At 65.7% G+C, this 15,263-nt stretch overlaps 3 protein-coding genes across 4 annotated transcripts in view; 1 reads left to right on the plus strand and 2 right to left on the minus strand.

Moving 5' to 3' along the window:
- Positions 1-693: 693 nt before the first annotated feature.
- On the plus strand, positions 694-6,347 carry SLC3A2 (solute carrier family 3 member 2). Its single transcript, XM_068178703.1, is given in 10 exon segments — positions 694-918; positions 921-1,184; positions 1,946-2,122; positions 2,582-2,676; positions 2,765-2,833; positions 3,539-3,603; positions 4,052-4,241; positions 4,956-5,093; positions 5,385-5,444; positions 5,836-6,347. Coding segments are annotated over 10 exon segments (1,602 nt in total). The 5' UTR covers positions 694-716; the 3' UTR covers positions 6,178-6,347.
- Positions 6,348-6,926: 579 nt separating this feature from the next.
- On the minus strand, positions 6,927-12,117 carry GNL3L (G protein nucleolar 3 like). Of its 2 annotated transcripts, none has more exons than XM_068178706.1 (15): positions 12,024-12,117; positions 11,910-11,947; positions 11,711-11,815; positions 10,798-10,878; positions 10,508-10,582; positions 10,312-10,438; positions 10,107-10,210; positions 9,877-10,021; positions 9,478-9,565; positions 8,690-8,867; positions 8,236-8,378; positions 7,537-7,667; positions 7,377-7,465; positions 7,129-7,300; positions 6,927-7,044 (listed from the first exon to the last, which is right to left on the minus strand). In XM_068178706.1, the coding sequence occupies exons 1-15, from the start codon at positions 12,034-12,036 to the stop codon at positions 6,992-6,994; spliced, it is 1,542 nt and encodes a 513-aa protein (XP_068034807.1). In that variant the 5' UTR covers positions 12,037-12,117; the 3' UTR covers positions 6,927-6,991. The 2 variants fall into 2 exon arrangements, with proteins under 2 accessions (XP_068034807.1, XP_068034805.1); XM_068178704.1 differs by having other exon boundaries at positions 10,508-10,585.
- Positions 12,118-12,984: 867 nt separating this feature from the next.
- HUWE1 (HECT, UBA and WWE domain containing E3 ubiquitin protein ligase 1) overlaps positions 12,985-15,263 on the minus strand; it is a 63,739-nt gene continuing 61,460 nt past the window's right edge. The window contains 2 exon segments of the mRNA XM_068178683.1: positions 12,985-13,144; positions 14,638-14,828. Coding sequence (XP_068034784.1) covers positions 13,042-13,144; positions 14,638-14,828 — 294 coding nt within the window. The 3' untranslated portion in view covers positions 12,985-13,041.

Here is a 15,263-nt window from a genome sequence, read left to right on the forward strand (position 1 = left end):
GCGCGAGCCCCATAACTGGCGTCCCGCTGAGCCGCCGCGCGAATCAGAGACTCCGAAACGCGCCCTCGGGGGCTCCGTCCCGCTCCGTTCGCCCCGGGGCGTGTCCGGTCCCCCCCCCCGCCTGGTGCTCTTTGATCCGCCCGGTGCTGGGGGCGTGGCAAGCGGCGAGGGGGCGTGGTTTTAGCGGAGTATAAAAGGCGGCGCCGCGCCCCTCACGCCCGTCACGAGGACTCGGCGGAGGTACGGCCCGGCCTGGGGGGGCTCGGGCTCCGCGGGGGATTTCTAGGGGGGCACTAACGACTTTTGGGCTCCCCGTGAGAATTTCGGGGTGCCCGGGGGTTCTTCGGGTGTGCGGGAAGGGCTCGAGCTCCCCTCCAAGGGGCGGATTTGGCTGATTAGGGAGGCGCCGGGCGACGGCCACGAGGCCTGGAAAGATTTTGGGGTCCCTGGTGGGGATAGGGGGTGCTAGATGCTCAAGAGGCGCTTGAAACCCCCACTAAGAGGATTTTAGGGTGACCCCCAGATATTGGGGAGGTTTTGGGGCGCAGGGATCTCTTTAGGAAGCTTTGCCCTCCGGGGGCAAAGTCGGGGTTCAAAGATCCCCCGTGAGGCGCTTTGCGGTGAAAGCTCAACCCCGCCCAGACCCTTTTTGGGGGTGTCCTGGGAGGCGCTCCCTCAACTTTTTGGGGTGTTTGTTTTTTTTTTTTTTTCCCCAGATGGATCCCGAGTCTCCCCCCCGCGAGCTGGAGCTGTCGGCGCTGGAGGCCGAGAAGGAGCCGATGGCGGCGGCCGAGCCGGGGACCCCCCCTCAGGCTCCCTCTCCCCACCGCGACCCCTCCCCAGCCCCGGAGCAGCTGCTGGGCGTCGAGAAGAACGGGCTGACGATGAAGATCCCCCCCGAGGAGGAGGAGGAGGCGGCTTTGGGGGGCTCGGGGCTTCGGGGAGCCCCAAATTCACGGGGCTGGGCAAGGAGGAGCTGCTGAGGGAGGCGGGGACGCCGCTCTGGGCCCGGGCCCGCCTGGTGCTGCTCGTGCTCTTCTGGGGGGGCTGGATCGGGATGCTGGGGGCCGCTGCTGCCATCGTGGCCCAAGCCCCCCGGTGCCAGCCCCTGCCCACCAAAGCCTGGTGGGAGCTCGGGGCGCTCTACAGGGCCCCCCCCAAGGCTTTTGGAGGCGATCTGAAAGGTGAGGGGGGGGTCCCACGGGGGGTTTGGGGGGATTTAGAGGGTCCTTCTGGGGGTGGCAGGGGGTGGAAGGGTCCCAGAGGATGGCTAGGGGAATTTGGGGGGTCCCATTGGGGGTTTAGAGGGTCCTTTTAGGGGGTGGAAGGGTCCCAGAGGATGGTTGGAGGAATCTGGGGGTCCCCTGGGGAGTTTAGGAAATTTGGGGGGTCCCTAGAGGTGAGTTGGGGGAGTTTAGGGAGTCTGCAGCCTGGTTTTGGGGGGGGTCTGTGAGGTCCTTTGGGGGATTGGGGGGGTCCCCTTGGAGCTTGTGGCAGGGAGAGCACCCCATTAACGAACCCCTAAAATGAATTAAGGGACATTTTGGAGGGATATTCATGTCAGTGTCCCCAGCACCTGTCAGGGGTGAATTCCCAAAAAAAGACCCCCCCAGGATCAGATTGGGGACCGCCCCATAAAAGGCCCAGGGGGAAGCGACTCAGCAATTTTGGGGGTCCCTCTGCTTTAGGGGAGTCCCAGGATCTCTGGCAATTGCCCAAAGCCTGAGGGGACCCCCAAATTTTGGAGATTTGGAGCTTCCCCCAACTCTGGGGTGACTTTGGGATCCTGGGAGGACTTTTTGGGACCCCGGGCTGGTTTTGGGGTCTCAGGGTGGGATTTTGGGGTCCCCAGCGGTGTTGGGGATCTCCTTGGGCTTCCTTGGAGGATTTTGGGGCTGTGTTGTAGGGTCAGATTTGGGGTTCACCCCTTTTTCTCTCTGTCTAGGTGTGGAGAAACGTTTGGGGTACCTGAAGGAGAAGCTGCAGGTGGGGGGGCTGGTGCTGGGCCCCGTGTACCCCCAAAAATCCCCCCAGGCCGAAATCCCCCCCCTGAAGGAGCTGGACCCCGCCCTGGGCACCATGCAGGACTTCAGCGCCCTGGTGCATGCAGCCAAGGACAAAGGTGGGCTGGGGGCACCCCAAAACTGGGGGGGACCCCAAAACGATGGGGGGCAGAGTGGGGGGAGGGGGAGGCACTAGGAGGAACCCCAGAATTTTGGGGGAAATGTTGGCTATGGCGGGGGGGGGGGGGGGAGTGGAAAGCCTGAATTTAGGGGAGAGGCAGCACAGAATTGAGGGGGGGCAAGCCCCAAAATTTGAAGGGTACAAAATTGGGGGGAGGACACCCCCAAAACTGGGGGGAGGGAATGCGGTGGGGGGGACACCCCAAAATTGGGAGGGGGGGGGGATGCAGTAGGGGGCCTCAGTTTGGGGATTCCCAGGGTTGGGTGTTTGGAGAGGCAGGAGGAACCCCCAAAAGGGGGGATCCCCCATAATGGTGGGGGGTTTATTGTGTGTGGGGAAGGGTCTGTGATGCTCGGGGGGTTTTGGGGTGCCCTGACCCCCCCATTTTCCCCCCCAGGGATGAAGGTGATCCTGGACTTGACCCCAAACCCCGCCGGGAATCCGGTCTGGGGGGACGCAGCCAATGACTCCGGGGTGCACCAGCAGGTCCAGGTGGGTCTGGGGGGGCTGTGGGGTGAGGGGGGGGGGGGGGCTGGGGGAGTGGGGGACCCCCCCTGACCCCCCCCCTGCACCCCCCCAGGCTGCCCTGAGCCATTGGCTGAAGGAGGACATCGCTGGGATCTTCATGGATGGCATCAACGAGCTCCCGGTGAGGGGGGGACACAGGACTGGGGGGATTTGGGATGGAATTGGGGGGTCTGGGGCAGGACTGGGGGGATTTGGGATGGAATTGGGGGGTCAGGGGCAGGACTGGGGGGATTTGGGATGGAATTGGGGGGTCTGGGGCAGGACTGGGGGGATTTGGGATGGAATTGGGGGGTCAGGGGCAGGACTGGGGGGATTTGGGATGGAATTGGGGGGTCAGGGGCAGGACTGGGGGGATTTGGGATGGAATTGGGGGGTCTGGGGCAGGACTGGGGGGATTTGGGATGGAATTGGGGGGTCTGGGGCAGGACTGGGGGGATTTGGGATGGAACTGGGGGGTCAGGGGCAGGACTGGGGGGATTTGGGATGGAATTGGGGGGTCAGGGGCAGGACTGGGGGGATTTGGGATGGAATTGGGGGGTCAGGGGCAGGACTGGGGGGATTTGGGATGGAATTGGGGGGTCAGGGGCCAGGACTGGGGGGATTTGGGGCAGGGTTGGGGGGATTTGGCATGGAATTGGGGGGTCTGGGGCAGGGTTGGGGGGATTTGGGATGGAATTGGGGGGGTCAGGGGCAGGACTGGGGGGATTTTGGATGGAATTGGGGGGTCTGGGGCAGGACTGGGGGGATTTGGGGCAGGGTTGGGGGGATTTGGGATGGAATTGGGGGGTCTCTTGGGACTCTGGGTGACCCCCCCGTGTCCCCCCAGGTCTCGGTGGTGGCCCAGTGGAGGAACTTGACGGAGCAGCAGCCGAGCCCCAGCGGCGTGGCCAGGTGTGACCCCCCCCGCCCCCCAAAATGTCCCCTGTGTCACCCCAATGTCCCCCCAAACTCACTGACCCCCCAGATGTGTACTTTGTATCCCCCCCCAAACTCACTGACCCCCCAGAATCTTTTTCTGCCCTCATCCCCTGCCTCATGGATCCCCCACTTTGGGGTACTTTCCTCTATTTTGGGGTGCTGGGGGTGCTCCCCTGACCTTTTTCCCCACGTTTTTGGGGTGCTCCCCTGATGTTTCCCCCCCATTTTTAAGGAGCTCTTTTGACTTTTTCCTCCTATTTTTGGGGTGCTCACCTTGACCTTTTTCCTCCTCATTTTCTGGTGGCTCCTCTGATCTTTCCCTGCTCATTTTTTGGCTGCTCCTTTGACTTTTCCTCCCCGTTCTCGTGTCTCTCCCCTGACTCATCCCCCCCGTTTTTGGGGTGTCCCCGTCTGTTTTTAGGGTGCTGGTGGGGGGCACGCGCCTGCAGGACCCCTGGAAGGTGCCCCGGGGGCTGGGGGGGCTGCAGCTGCTCCTGGGGCCCTTCCTGCAGCCCCTGGAGCCCAAAGGCGACTCCGAGCCCCCTGAGGCAGCCATGAGGAACCTCCTCAACTTCCTCAGCTCCAACTCCTCCATGGGGCTGGGCTGGAGTGTGAGTGCTGCACCCCAAAACCTCCCTGGGACCCCCCCAAAGCCCTTCAGGAGCCCCAAAACCTCCCTGGGACCCCCGAAATCCCTTCAGGAGCCATAAAACCTCTCCAGGACCCTCCAAAATCCCTTCAGGAGCCCCAAAACCTCCCTGGGACCCCCCAAAATCCCTTCAGGAGCCCCAAAATCTCCCTGGGACCCCTGAAATCCCTTCAGGAGCCCCAAAACCTCTCCAGGATCCCCCAAAATCCCTTCAGGAGACACAAAATGTTTCCAGGACCCCCCAAAATCCCTTCAGGAGCCCCAAAATCTCCTTGGGACCCTCCAAAACCCCTTCAGGAGCCCCAAGTTCTTTTCTTCCCCCCCAGGAATCCCCCCAAATCCCTTCAGGAGCCCCAAATCCCCCCAATCCTGAGCCCCTGGAACCCCCAAATTCCCCCTGTGGGACCCTCCTGCACCCCCAAACCTCCCTGGGACCCCAATCCTGAAACTCTGAGACCCTCAGCTGCCCCCACCCCCCTAAGAGCCCCCAAACCCTCCCCCCACTGAGCCCCCAGACATTCCTGGGGGCTCAAAACCCCCCCTGGGACCCCCAAATTCCCCCCCACCACTCCCACCCCCAACGCCGCCTTCCTGCTCCTGCTGCCCCCTCCCATGTTTTGGGGTCCCCACGCAGATTTTGGGGTCCGGGGGGGTCTGACGGGTGCCTGTCCCACAGGTGGGGTCCCCCTGGGAGTCCTGGGTGAGCTCCAGCCTGAGGCTGCAGCAGCTGCTGCTGGTCTGGGGGCTCCCCGGGACCCCCGTGCTGAGCTACGGCGACGAGCTGGGGCTGCAGCGGCCCCCCAAAAACCATCAGGTACCCGGGGTGGGGCGGCTGGGGGAGATTTCGGGGGGTTCAGGGAGGGTTTGTGGGATTTTTGGGGTGCTGCGGATGGGCTTTAGGGGAGTTTTGGGGGCATGGGACTCACTGGGAGGGAAGTGAGGGGGGTTTCAGGGAGGGTTTGGGTGAGTTTTGGGGGGCTGCGGGGAAGCTCTGAGTGCCGTAGGGGTGCTCTGGCAGTTTTTGGGGAGGGATTTGGGGTTTTTAGGGGTGCGGCGGGGGGTTGGGGTGACCCCCTGACCCCAATTTTGCTGTTTTTTGCCCCAGTTGCTGCCGATGCCGTGGGAATCCATCGAGGCACCGAAACCAGCCGGGAACGGCTCCGAGGTGGGCGGGGCTTGGGCTGTGACTGACATGGCTTGTGGGTGGTGCTTCGTTTGGGGCGGGGCTTGTTCTTAAGGGGCGGGGCTTGGCCTCGCTCCTCCCCTGGGGGGCGGGTCCTTAATATCCATTTATGGTTGGGGGCGTGGTTTCGCTGGACACGCCCATGTGCGTGTGGCGCGTTAAGGTGGGCCCCACAAGGTGGCAGCACCACGTGTTCTTAAAAGGGCAATGCTCACTTAAAAGGGAAATGTTTGCTTAAAAAGGCAATGCCGCCTTAAAAGGGCAATGCCACCCGCTGCCTTCTTAAAGGGCCAGCGCCTCATTCCCTCCCCTGAGGCTGCATTTGGGGGTAGCCCAGCCCCCCCAGTGACCCCAGCCTCCTCCTCAATTGCAGCCCCCCGAGCTGGAGCTGTGCACAGCCCTGGCCTCGCTGCGGGCCCACGAGCGCTCGCTGCTGCTGGGGGAGGCGTGGGCCGTGCCCGCCGGCTCCGCCGTGGCCGTGCTGCGGCGCTGGGACCAGAGCGAGCGCTTCCTGCTGGTGCTCAACCCCGAGAGCGCCCCCCTCAAACCCTTCTCGGTCAGGAGCGACCCCCAGGAACCCCCCCTGCCCCCCTCGGCCACCCTGCACTACAGCACGGCCCCGAGGGCGCCCGGGGAGCAGCAGCTGCCGCTGGAGGAGCTCGGGCTGGGAGCCTACGAGGGGCTCCTGCTCAGCTTCCCCTACAGCCCCGAGTGACCCCCGGCACCCCCAAGCTGCCCCTGGCCCCCCAAACCCATACTGATCCCCCTCCCCCACCAGCCTTGCACCCTGCCGTTCTGGGTGGGGCTCTCACTCAATTCTCTTCACTCATTTTTGGGTTCTCATCCTGCTCCTCTCACCCCAAAGTCCTTTTTTTGGGGGGGGTGGGGGGTTTCTTCTGTCCTTGATTCCAGTTTGGGGTTTTTCTTTGTTTTCTGGCGGTGTTGGGGTCCCCCCACAAACACTGAATAAATGAATTGCATTTGTGTCGTTGCCTTTGTCTCTGGTTTTGGGGGGTCTGAGTGTCCCCCCCAGAATTTGGGAGCGTCACAGACCCCTGGGAGTGCCCCAAAATAGGGGGGAAGGCCTCTGAGGGGAATACTGGGGGGCAGTGGATCCCAAATGACACCCCAAAATGAGGGGGGTTAAATTTGGGGGCTCAAGGACGGTCCTGGGCCCCCAAAAATGGGAAAATCCAGCCCGAAATGGGGGTTGGGATCCCCAGCGGGGCCTCAGGGGTGCCCCTGAGAAATGGGGACCCCCAAAATAAAGGGGTGGGGCCACCCTGGGGGGGGTCCCGGAAGGGTTTGGGGAGGGGTCTCGGGGCTGATTTGGACGTCCGGGATTGGGGGGGGGGGAGGGTGGGATTTTTTGTCCCTGCCCCTTTAAGAGAGCCCCGCCTTGTGAAGCCCCGCCCACTACTGGGTAGGCCACGCCCCATTGCCCTGGTAACCGCCCCTTGGCAGCAATTAAATCAATTAAACGCAGCATTTTTTAAAATTTATTCATTTCTATTTAATTTGCGGCTGCCTCAGAACCGCATGGCCGCCTCCAGCGTCTCCGACAGCTTCGTGGCGATTTTCCCTGTGGGATGGGGGCGATCAGGAGTGCGAAGGGAGGGGGCAGGGAGGTTTGGGGGGGTCATGAAAAGGGGGTGTCTTCACTCACCTGCTCTTTTTTGCAGCTTTTTCCTCCTTTTCCCAGCTGCCCGCAGCCCCTGGCCCTGGAATAGAGGGGGGAGCGCAGCCACCTCCTCCAGACTGGGGGCGCGGGGCAGCGACTCCCCCCCAGTGCCCCCCGACTTCGCCCGGGGCTTCAGCTCCACCGTCATCGTGCCGAGCTGGGGGGGTCGAATATTAACCCACTGCCCCCCCAAAAAAAAAAAACCCCCCCAGCCTCAGCAAATCCCTTCCCACCTCCAGGTCGCCGCTGTCGTCCTCCATGGCTTCTCCTTCCCCTTCCTCCTCCGGGGACAGCCCGAGCCCCGTCACCGTCACTGGGACAGCTGTGGGGGGGCCAGGTGAGTTTTGGGGGGTCCCCGAGGGGGGAAGGGGGCGGGGATCAGGTGCTGCTCACCTGCCAGGGCCTCGGCATCGCCCCGTTCCAGAGCCTCCAGGTCCAGCGCCGGCCCCAGCGCTGGCAGGATTTGGGCTTCGAGCTGCACCCCCTGTGATTTGGGGGGGTGGGTGTAGTACGAGATCTTCCCACTGTGGAAAAAGTGGGGGGGGGGGGGTCAGGGTGTGGGGAGACCCCTCCTGTCCCCAAAAACAGGGCTCAGGGTGTGGGGGGACCCTGCAGCCCTTCCCCGGTGGGGTAACGGGGTTGAACGATTCCTCCAGTCCCCAAAAAGGGAATCACAGGGAATGAAAAAAAAACAGCTCTGACGCCTGAAAAGGGGGAGTCCAGGAGTGTGGGAGACCCCACAGCCCCCCAAAAAGGGCTCCTAGACTTTGAAAAGACCCCTTTGTTCACAACAACGGGCCCAGAAAGTGTGGAAAGACCCCTCCTGTGCCCAAAATGGGGTCAGGGTGTAGGGAGACCTGGTAGCCCCCCCAAAAATGGGGTTAGGTGGTGTAGGAAGACCCCTCCTGTGCCCAAAATGGGGTCAGGGTGTAGGGGGACCCTCCCCAGCCACCCAAAAACGGGGTGAGGATGTGGGAAGACCCCTCCTCCCACAGAAAAAGGGGATGAGGGTGAAGAAACCCCTCCCAGCCCCCCAGCCATGGAGTCAGAGTGTGGGGACAGCCCCCCAGAACGTCCCCGTCCCGCACGCACCCGGTCCAGTCGCGCAGCAGGGCCACGGCGGCGGCGTGGGCGTCCGGGAGCCCCCCCGGGCGGAGCCGGCCCTGCCGCCGGGCCAGGTGGGCCAGGAACTGCAGGGGGTCACTGCAGGGGGGGACCCCGTAGACCTCGCTCAGCTGTGGGGGGACCCAGAGGGGTTTGGGGGGGATGGGCACACGGGGGACCGCCACCCTGCCCCCCTCTCTGTGGCCAAACTGGGCTGACAATGGCCCGAGTGGGGGAAGGGCCCCCTGAAATAACCTCCCCCCCCCCCCTCCCCCAGTGTTGAGCCCCCCTTTAATCCCGATTTTGGGGGGTCACTGAATCCCCCAAAGGGCTGAGCTGGAAAAATGGGGTCCCCCCAAATTGGGAACGTTGCCATTGGAATGGGATTGAACCCCCCCCCCAATCCACGCACCCTCAGCCCCCCAGGGGGGTCCCCACGCACCTGCTGGGGGGGGCAGCGGCGCAGGATGGCGCAGGCGGGGGTCAGGGGGTCCCGCAGGCGCTGGGGGGCCAGGGCCCCCCTCAGGGGAGCGGTGGCCGAGGGGTCCCCGGAGTCCAGCACCACGCCCGGACAGTCCAGGAGCCGGATGTGCCGGTCCAGCTGCACGGCCTGCAGGCACCTGGGGGCGGGGTCTGAGTGCCACGCCCACCACACCTGGGCGGGGTCAGTGCCACACCCAACACACCTGGGCAGGGTCTTTGTCACACCCACCACACCTGGGCGGGGTTGGTGCCACACCCACCACACCTGGGCGGGGTTGGTGCCACACCCACCACAGCTGGGCAGGGTTGGTGCCACACCCACCACACCTGGGCGGGGTCTGTGCCACACCCACCACACCTGGGCGGGGTCTGTGGCACACCCACCACAGCTGGGCGGGGTCTGTGCCACACCCACCACAGCTGGGCGGGGTCGGTGCCACACCCACCACACCTGGGCAGGGTTGGTGCCACACCCACCACACCTGCATGGGGTCGGTGCCACACCCACCACAGCTGGGCGGGGTCTGTGCCACGCCCATACACTTGGGTGGGGTCAGTGCCACACCCACCACACCTGGGTGGGGTCGGTGCCACACCCACCACACCTGCATGGGGTCGGTGCCACACCCACCACAGCTGGGCGGGGTCTGTGCCACGCCCATACACTTGGGTGGGGTCATCCCCGGCTCCACCCACAGCCCCCCCACCCCGTGCAGGTGACCCCACGTCCCCCCCAGGTGCGCTCACCTGGTGACCCCGGGCGTGGCCCCCACCCTGCATGCGCGGCTGCGCCTGAGGCTGTTGATGAGGCTGCTCTTGCCCACGTTGGGGTACCCTGGGCAAGGGGTCAAGGTTGGGGGGGACCCCAAAACCCAGCATGCATTCAACCCCAGCCCCCCACCCCCCCCCCCCCACTTCCCCCAGCCCCCCAACTGCCCCCCAAAGCCCCCACACCCCACTCACTTGCCGCGCCTCCTATTTCACAGCTCCCACTCAACCCCAGCCCCCCAAAATCCCCCCTCACACCCCAGCCCCCCATGTCCCCCACAGCCCCCATTCCAGAGCCCCACACTCAACCCCCAGCCCCCCAAACTCCCCCAGCCCCACTCACTCATCGGAGCCCCCCCGTGCCCCCCAGCCCCTCACCCACGACCCCCACGGTGATGGAGCTCCTGCCCTCCCCGCAGCGGCCGTAGTTGCTCAGGATGTTCAGGAGGCTCTCAGCCCCCACGCAGGCCCCCATGGCCAGCACCTCCTCGGAGGCTGTGGCCACCGGCACCCGGTTCTGCTTCTGTGGAGGCACGGGGGGAGGTGGGGGGGGTCAGGGGCACCCCCTCACCTGAGCCCCTCCCTCCCCCAGGCCCCCCAGCACCCACCAGATTTCGGCTCTGCTGCTGCGTGCACGCCTTGAAGGCCACGGTGGGGAACTCGGCCCGCAGGTGCTTCAGCCACGCGGCCACCACGTCCCGCGGCACCAGGTCTGGGGTGGGGACACACGCAGGGGTGTCCCCAGGGCCGCGGGGACAGGAGAACCCCCAAACCCAGGCCGGGACCCCTCCCCCGGCTGCAGCCCTCCCTCACCGATCTTGTTGAGGACGAGCACGAGGTGCTGCTGGGGCCGCAGGGCGCCCTCGAGCCGGGCGCTGCGACAGCCCTGGGGGTCGCGGGCGTCCAGCACCTCCAGCACCACGTCAGACGCCGTCAGCACCTGCCAGAATCGGGGTTCAGCCGGGGGAAAGCCCCCCCAAAAATCCCCCCCCGCCCCCGCGGCACTGACCTTGCGCAGCTCCCGCCCGAATTGGCGCAGCGACGCCTCGTCCTGGGGGGGCTGGGGGGGCTCCTCCTCCTCCTCCTCCTGGGGGCACCTGTGTTACAGCCGTGGGGGGCACCCCCGGGGAGCCCCCCGACTTCTGGGGGGAATTCCCCCTGCCCTCTGGGGAGCCCCCTGTCCTGGAGAGGAGCCCCCCACTTCCCTTCCAGGGGGAGCTCTTCTCTCTCAGGGGAACCCCCTCCCTTGGGGAGCCCCCCCACTCTATAGGGGCCCCCCCCGGGTGTCCCCAGCCCCACCTGGCTCTGGAAGCGCTGCTGTCGCTGCAGAGCGTCCGCCAGGCTCACGGCCAGGTGAGAGCGCTGCTGCACCTCCAGTGCCTGTGGGACACCGAGGGGTCACGCCCCAAACCCCCCGGGGTCACACCCCAAACCCCCCGGGGTCACACCCCAAACCCCCCGGGGTCACACCCCCAAAACCCCCCCCGGGGTCACACCCCAAAACCCCCCCCCGGGGTCACACCCCAAAACCCCCGGCTCACACCCCAAAACCCCCCGGGGTCACACCCCAAATCCCCCGGGGTCACACCCCAAAACCCCCCGGGGTCACACCCCAAATCCCCCGGGGTCACACCCCAAAACCCCCGGCTCACACCCCAAAACCCCCCGGGGTCACACCCCAAATCCCCCCGGGGTCACACCCCAAAACCCCCGGGTCACACCCCAAAAGCCCCTGGGTCACACCCCAAAACCCCGGGGTCACACCCCAAATCCCCCCCGGGGTCACACCCCAAAACCCCCCGGGGTCACACCCCAAATCCCCCCCGGGGTCACACCCCAAAACCCCCCCGGGGTCACACCCCAAAACCCCCCCTGGGTCACACCCAAAACCCCCGGGTCACACCCCAAAACCCCCCGGGGTCACACCCCAAACCCCCCCCCGGGGTCACACCCCAAACCCCCCGGGGTCAGACTGGGGGGAGGGACCCCAAACCGGCCCCCCCGAGTTTGTACTCGAGGGGTGACCCCAAAATGCCCCGCCGGGGTCTCAAGATGGGAGGAACGCTCCAAAATCCTCCTGCGCTCAGATCTGCCAGGAACACCCCAGAACACGGCGGGGGAAGCCCAGAATCCGCCCCGGGGTCACATCTGGAGGACAACCCCAACCTTCCCGCGGGGGGTCACCCCCAAAATGCCCCCCGGGATTCCTCACCGCTCTCCGCCCGCTCTTGCTCCGCTGCTGCTGCGCCAAGGCGGCGAAGCGGCCGAGCCGCGGCACCCCCGGGTCCTTCCTGACCCCGACACGAGCGCGCCGGGCCTGGGGACACCCCGGGGTGGCGGGGGGGGGGGGTCACAAAGGCCGCACCCCCAAACCCGCCCGGTTCCCTCCCCCGGGCCGGGCCGGGGCTCACCTGGCCGCGCTTCTTGCGGGCCGCCTCCACCTGTCGTCCTGCAGGGAGGCGCGGGGTGAGTGCGGGAGGGTCCCCGGAGCCCCCCGAGCCCTCCCGGTGCCGCCCTGAACTCACGGGACCGGGTCATGGCTGCGGCTCCCACGCTGCCGGGGATCCCTGGCGCGGCGAAGTGACGTCACTTCCGGCGCGGCGAAAAAAGGCGCCGCGCCGCGGCGGCAGCGTCCCTCCGCCGGCGCGCCCAAGATGGCGCTCGCCAGCCACACTCAAGATGGCGCCCCCGCGCTAACACCACACCCAAGATGGCGCTCGCCCGCCACACTCAAGATGGCGCCCACCAGCGCTAACACCACACCCAAGATGGCGCTCGCCCGCCACACTCAAGATGGCGCCCACCAGCGCTAACACCACACCCAAGATGGCGCTCGCCCGCCACACTCAAGATGGCGCCCCCGCGCTAACACCACACCCAAGATGGCGGCCGCCATCGGGCGTCATCCACACCCCCCCCCAGGCCACGCCCATGATGGCATCCCCCGACCGTCCCCTCAGTGCGGCCAAGGAGCCGCACTCGACATGGCGGCGACGGCGACACGGCCACGCTCAAGCTGGCGGACAGCAGCAGCCGCCGCTTTCAGGGCCGCACCCAACATGGCGGCCCCGCGCGACCATCAGCCCGCCACACCCAAGATGGCGGCCAAGCCCACCCCTCCCCCCCCCCCAAGAACGACCGGGACTGCCCTTACCAAGAGTGCATTTTTTTATTCCTTTTTTTTTTTTTAAACTTTTCCTCTCAGTTTTGGGGCGGGGGGGGGAGGGGCCGAACTTCTTATTTATAATTTCAGGGGCTCCCCCCTTTCACCAATCCCCGCCCGCCCCCCCCCCCCCAGCCCCCAAACACGGGGGAAAGGGGGTGAGGGGGGGAAGGAGGGAACCCCAACCCTCCAACAGAGCAAAACCCCCCCCCCCAAACCGGGACCGGAGAGAGAAAAAAAAAAATAAAACCCCCAAAAAAAAACAAACCAAAAAAAAAACCAAACCAAAAAAAAAAACCAAAACAAACCAAAAAAAGCCAATGGAACCAAAAAATATATATATATTTATAGAGCCCCAGCGGGCGGGCCGCTCGGCCCCCCTAGGCCAGCCCGAAGCCCTCGGAGCACTCCTGGATGGCCAGCAGCAGCATGTGCCGCAGCTTCTCGTAGCTCTCGTAGGCCGGCAGGTCCAGCTGGTTGAAGCTGGGGACACACCCGTGTCACTGTCACCCCCCCGAGGGACACTGTCCCCAGTGCCACCCCGCCCGTGTCCCGCCGTCCCCATGCTCCTGACCCAGCTCTGTCCCCCTGCTCCGAGCTGGTGTCGCCGTGCCAGCGTCCTCGCCCGACCCCAGAGCCGCCTCACCTGCGTGTCCCCACGTCCTCCTGGTGTCCCCTGCCACCCTTCCATGTCCCCCCACGTCCCCTCCTGCGTCCCCCGTTCCAGGTGTGTGCTGGGATTACGTGTTCAGTGTCCCCCCGTGTCCCCCCTGTCTCCTGGCCAGGTGTGTGCCACGTCTGGTGGGCGCTGTCCCCCCGTGTCCCCGGGCCAGCCGTGTGCTGGGGGGACAGCACAGTGCTCAGTGTCACCTCACGGCCCTGTCCCTCACCAGCATGTGATGGGGGGACACAGTCAGTGTCCCCTCCCCGTGTCTGTGTGTCCCTCACCAGGTGTGAGCCCAGGGCTGTGCTCGGTGTCCCCATGTCCCTACAATGTCCCCTCCGTGTCCCTCACCAGGTGTGAGCCCAGGGCCGTGCTCGGTGTCCCCATGTCCCCACAATGTCCCCCCCGTGTCCCCCGTGTCCCTCACCAGGTGTGAGCCCAGGACCATGCTCGGTGTCCCTGTGTCCCCCCCGTGTCCCCCCGTGTCCCTCACCAGGTGTGGACCAAGGGCCGTGCTCAGTGTCCCCATGTCCCCCCAGTGTCCCCCCCATGTCCCTGTGTCCCTCACCAGGTGTGAGCCCAGGGCACTGCTCGGTGTCCCCATGTCCCCCCGTGTCCCCCCCGTGTCCCGTGTCCCTCACCAGGTGTGAACCCAGGGCCATGCTCGGTGTCCCCATGTCCTCCCATGTCCCTGTGTCTCCCTCGTGTCCCCATGTTCTCCCCATGTCCCCATACCAGGTGTGAGCCCAGGGCCGTGCTCAGTGTCCCCATGTCCTCCCATGTCCCCCCATGTCCCCCGTGTCCTTCCCATGTCCCCGTGTCCCTCACCAGGTGTGGACTAAGGGCAGTGCTCGATGTCCCCATGTCCCCGTGTCCCCATGTCCCCCCTGTGTCCCTCACCAGGTGTGGACCATGGGCCGTGCTCAGTGTCCCCATGTCCCCTCAATGTCCCCCCCATGTCCCCGTGTCCCTCACCAGGTGTGAGCCCAGGGCCGTGCTCAGTGTCCCCATGTCCCCACAATGTCCCCCCCGTGTCCCCGTGTCCCTCACCAGGTGTGGGCTAAGGGCCGTGCTCGGTGTCCCTGTGTCCCTTTGTCCCCCCCCGTGTCCCTCACCAGGTGTGAGCTCAGGGCCATGCTCGGTGTCCCCATGTCCCCCCTGTGTCCCCCTCGTGTCCCCCGTGTCCCTCACCAGGTGTGGGCTAAGGGCCGTGCTCGGTGTCCCTGTGTCCCCCCGTGTCCCTCACCAGGTGTGAGCCCAGGGCCATGCTCGGTGTCCCCGTGTCCCCCCTGTGTCCCCCCGTGTCCCTCACCAGGTGTGGGCCGAGGGCAGCCGGTCGGTGGAGCGGTCGTCGCGGTGGATCTGGAATTTCTGGATGCCGTTCATGCCCTCGAGGGCGGCGAATCCCTGCAGGGGCACCTTGGACGTGCCCGTCACGAACTGCAGGAACTTGGCGCGGTCGGCCTGGTCGAAGGAGCGCAGGGCGCGCCAGAACCACTGGATCTGGGCACGGGGACAGGGACGGTCGGCCACCGGGACCCCCTGGAATCCCCCCAGAACCCCATGGATCCCCCCAGAACACCCTGGAACCCCACAGAAACCCCCTGGAACCCCTGAAATCGCCCCAGAACCCCCAGAAATCCCCCCTGAAATGCCCCCAGGACCTCCCCAGGTGCCAGGCCCACCTGGATGGAGTCACCTTGGTACCCAAATACCCCCAGAACCCCCTGAAACTCCCCAAAATGCCCCCAGGTGCCAGCCTCACCTGGATGGACTCACCCTGGTGTGCCCAGAATCCCCCAGAACCCCCTAAAATCACCCCAGAACCCCCAGAAATCCCCCCAGAAACGCCCCCAGGACCCTCCCAGCTGCCAGGCCCACCGGGATGGACTCACCCTGGTGCCCAGAATCCCCCCAGAACCCCCAGAATCCCCCCAG

Source organism: Anomalospiza imberbis, unplaced genomic scaffold (assembly GCF_031753505.1).
Source record: "Anomalospiza imberbis isolate Cuckoo-Finch-1a 21T00152 unplaced genomic scaffold, ASM3175350v1 scaffold_52, whole genome shotgun sequence".
Classification (NCBI taxonomy): domain Eukaryota; kingdom Metazoa; phylum Chordata; class Aves; order Passeriformes; family Viduidae; genus Anomalospiza; species Anomalospiza imberbis.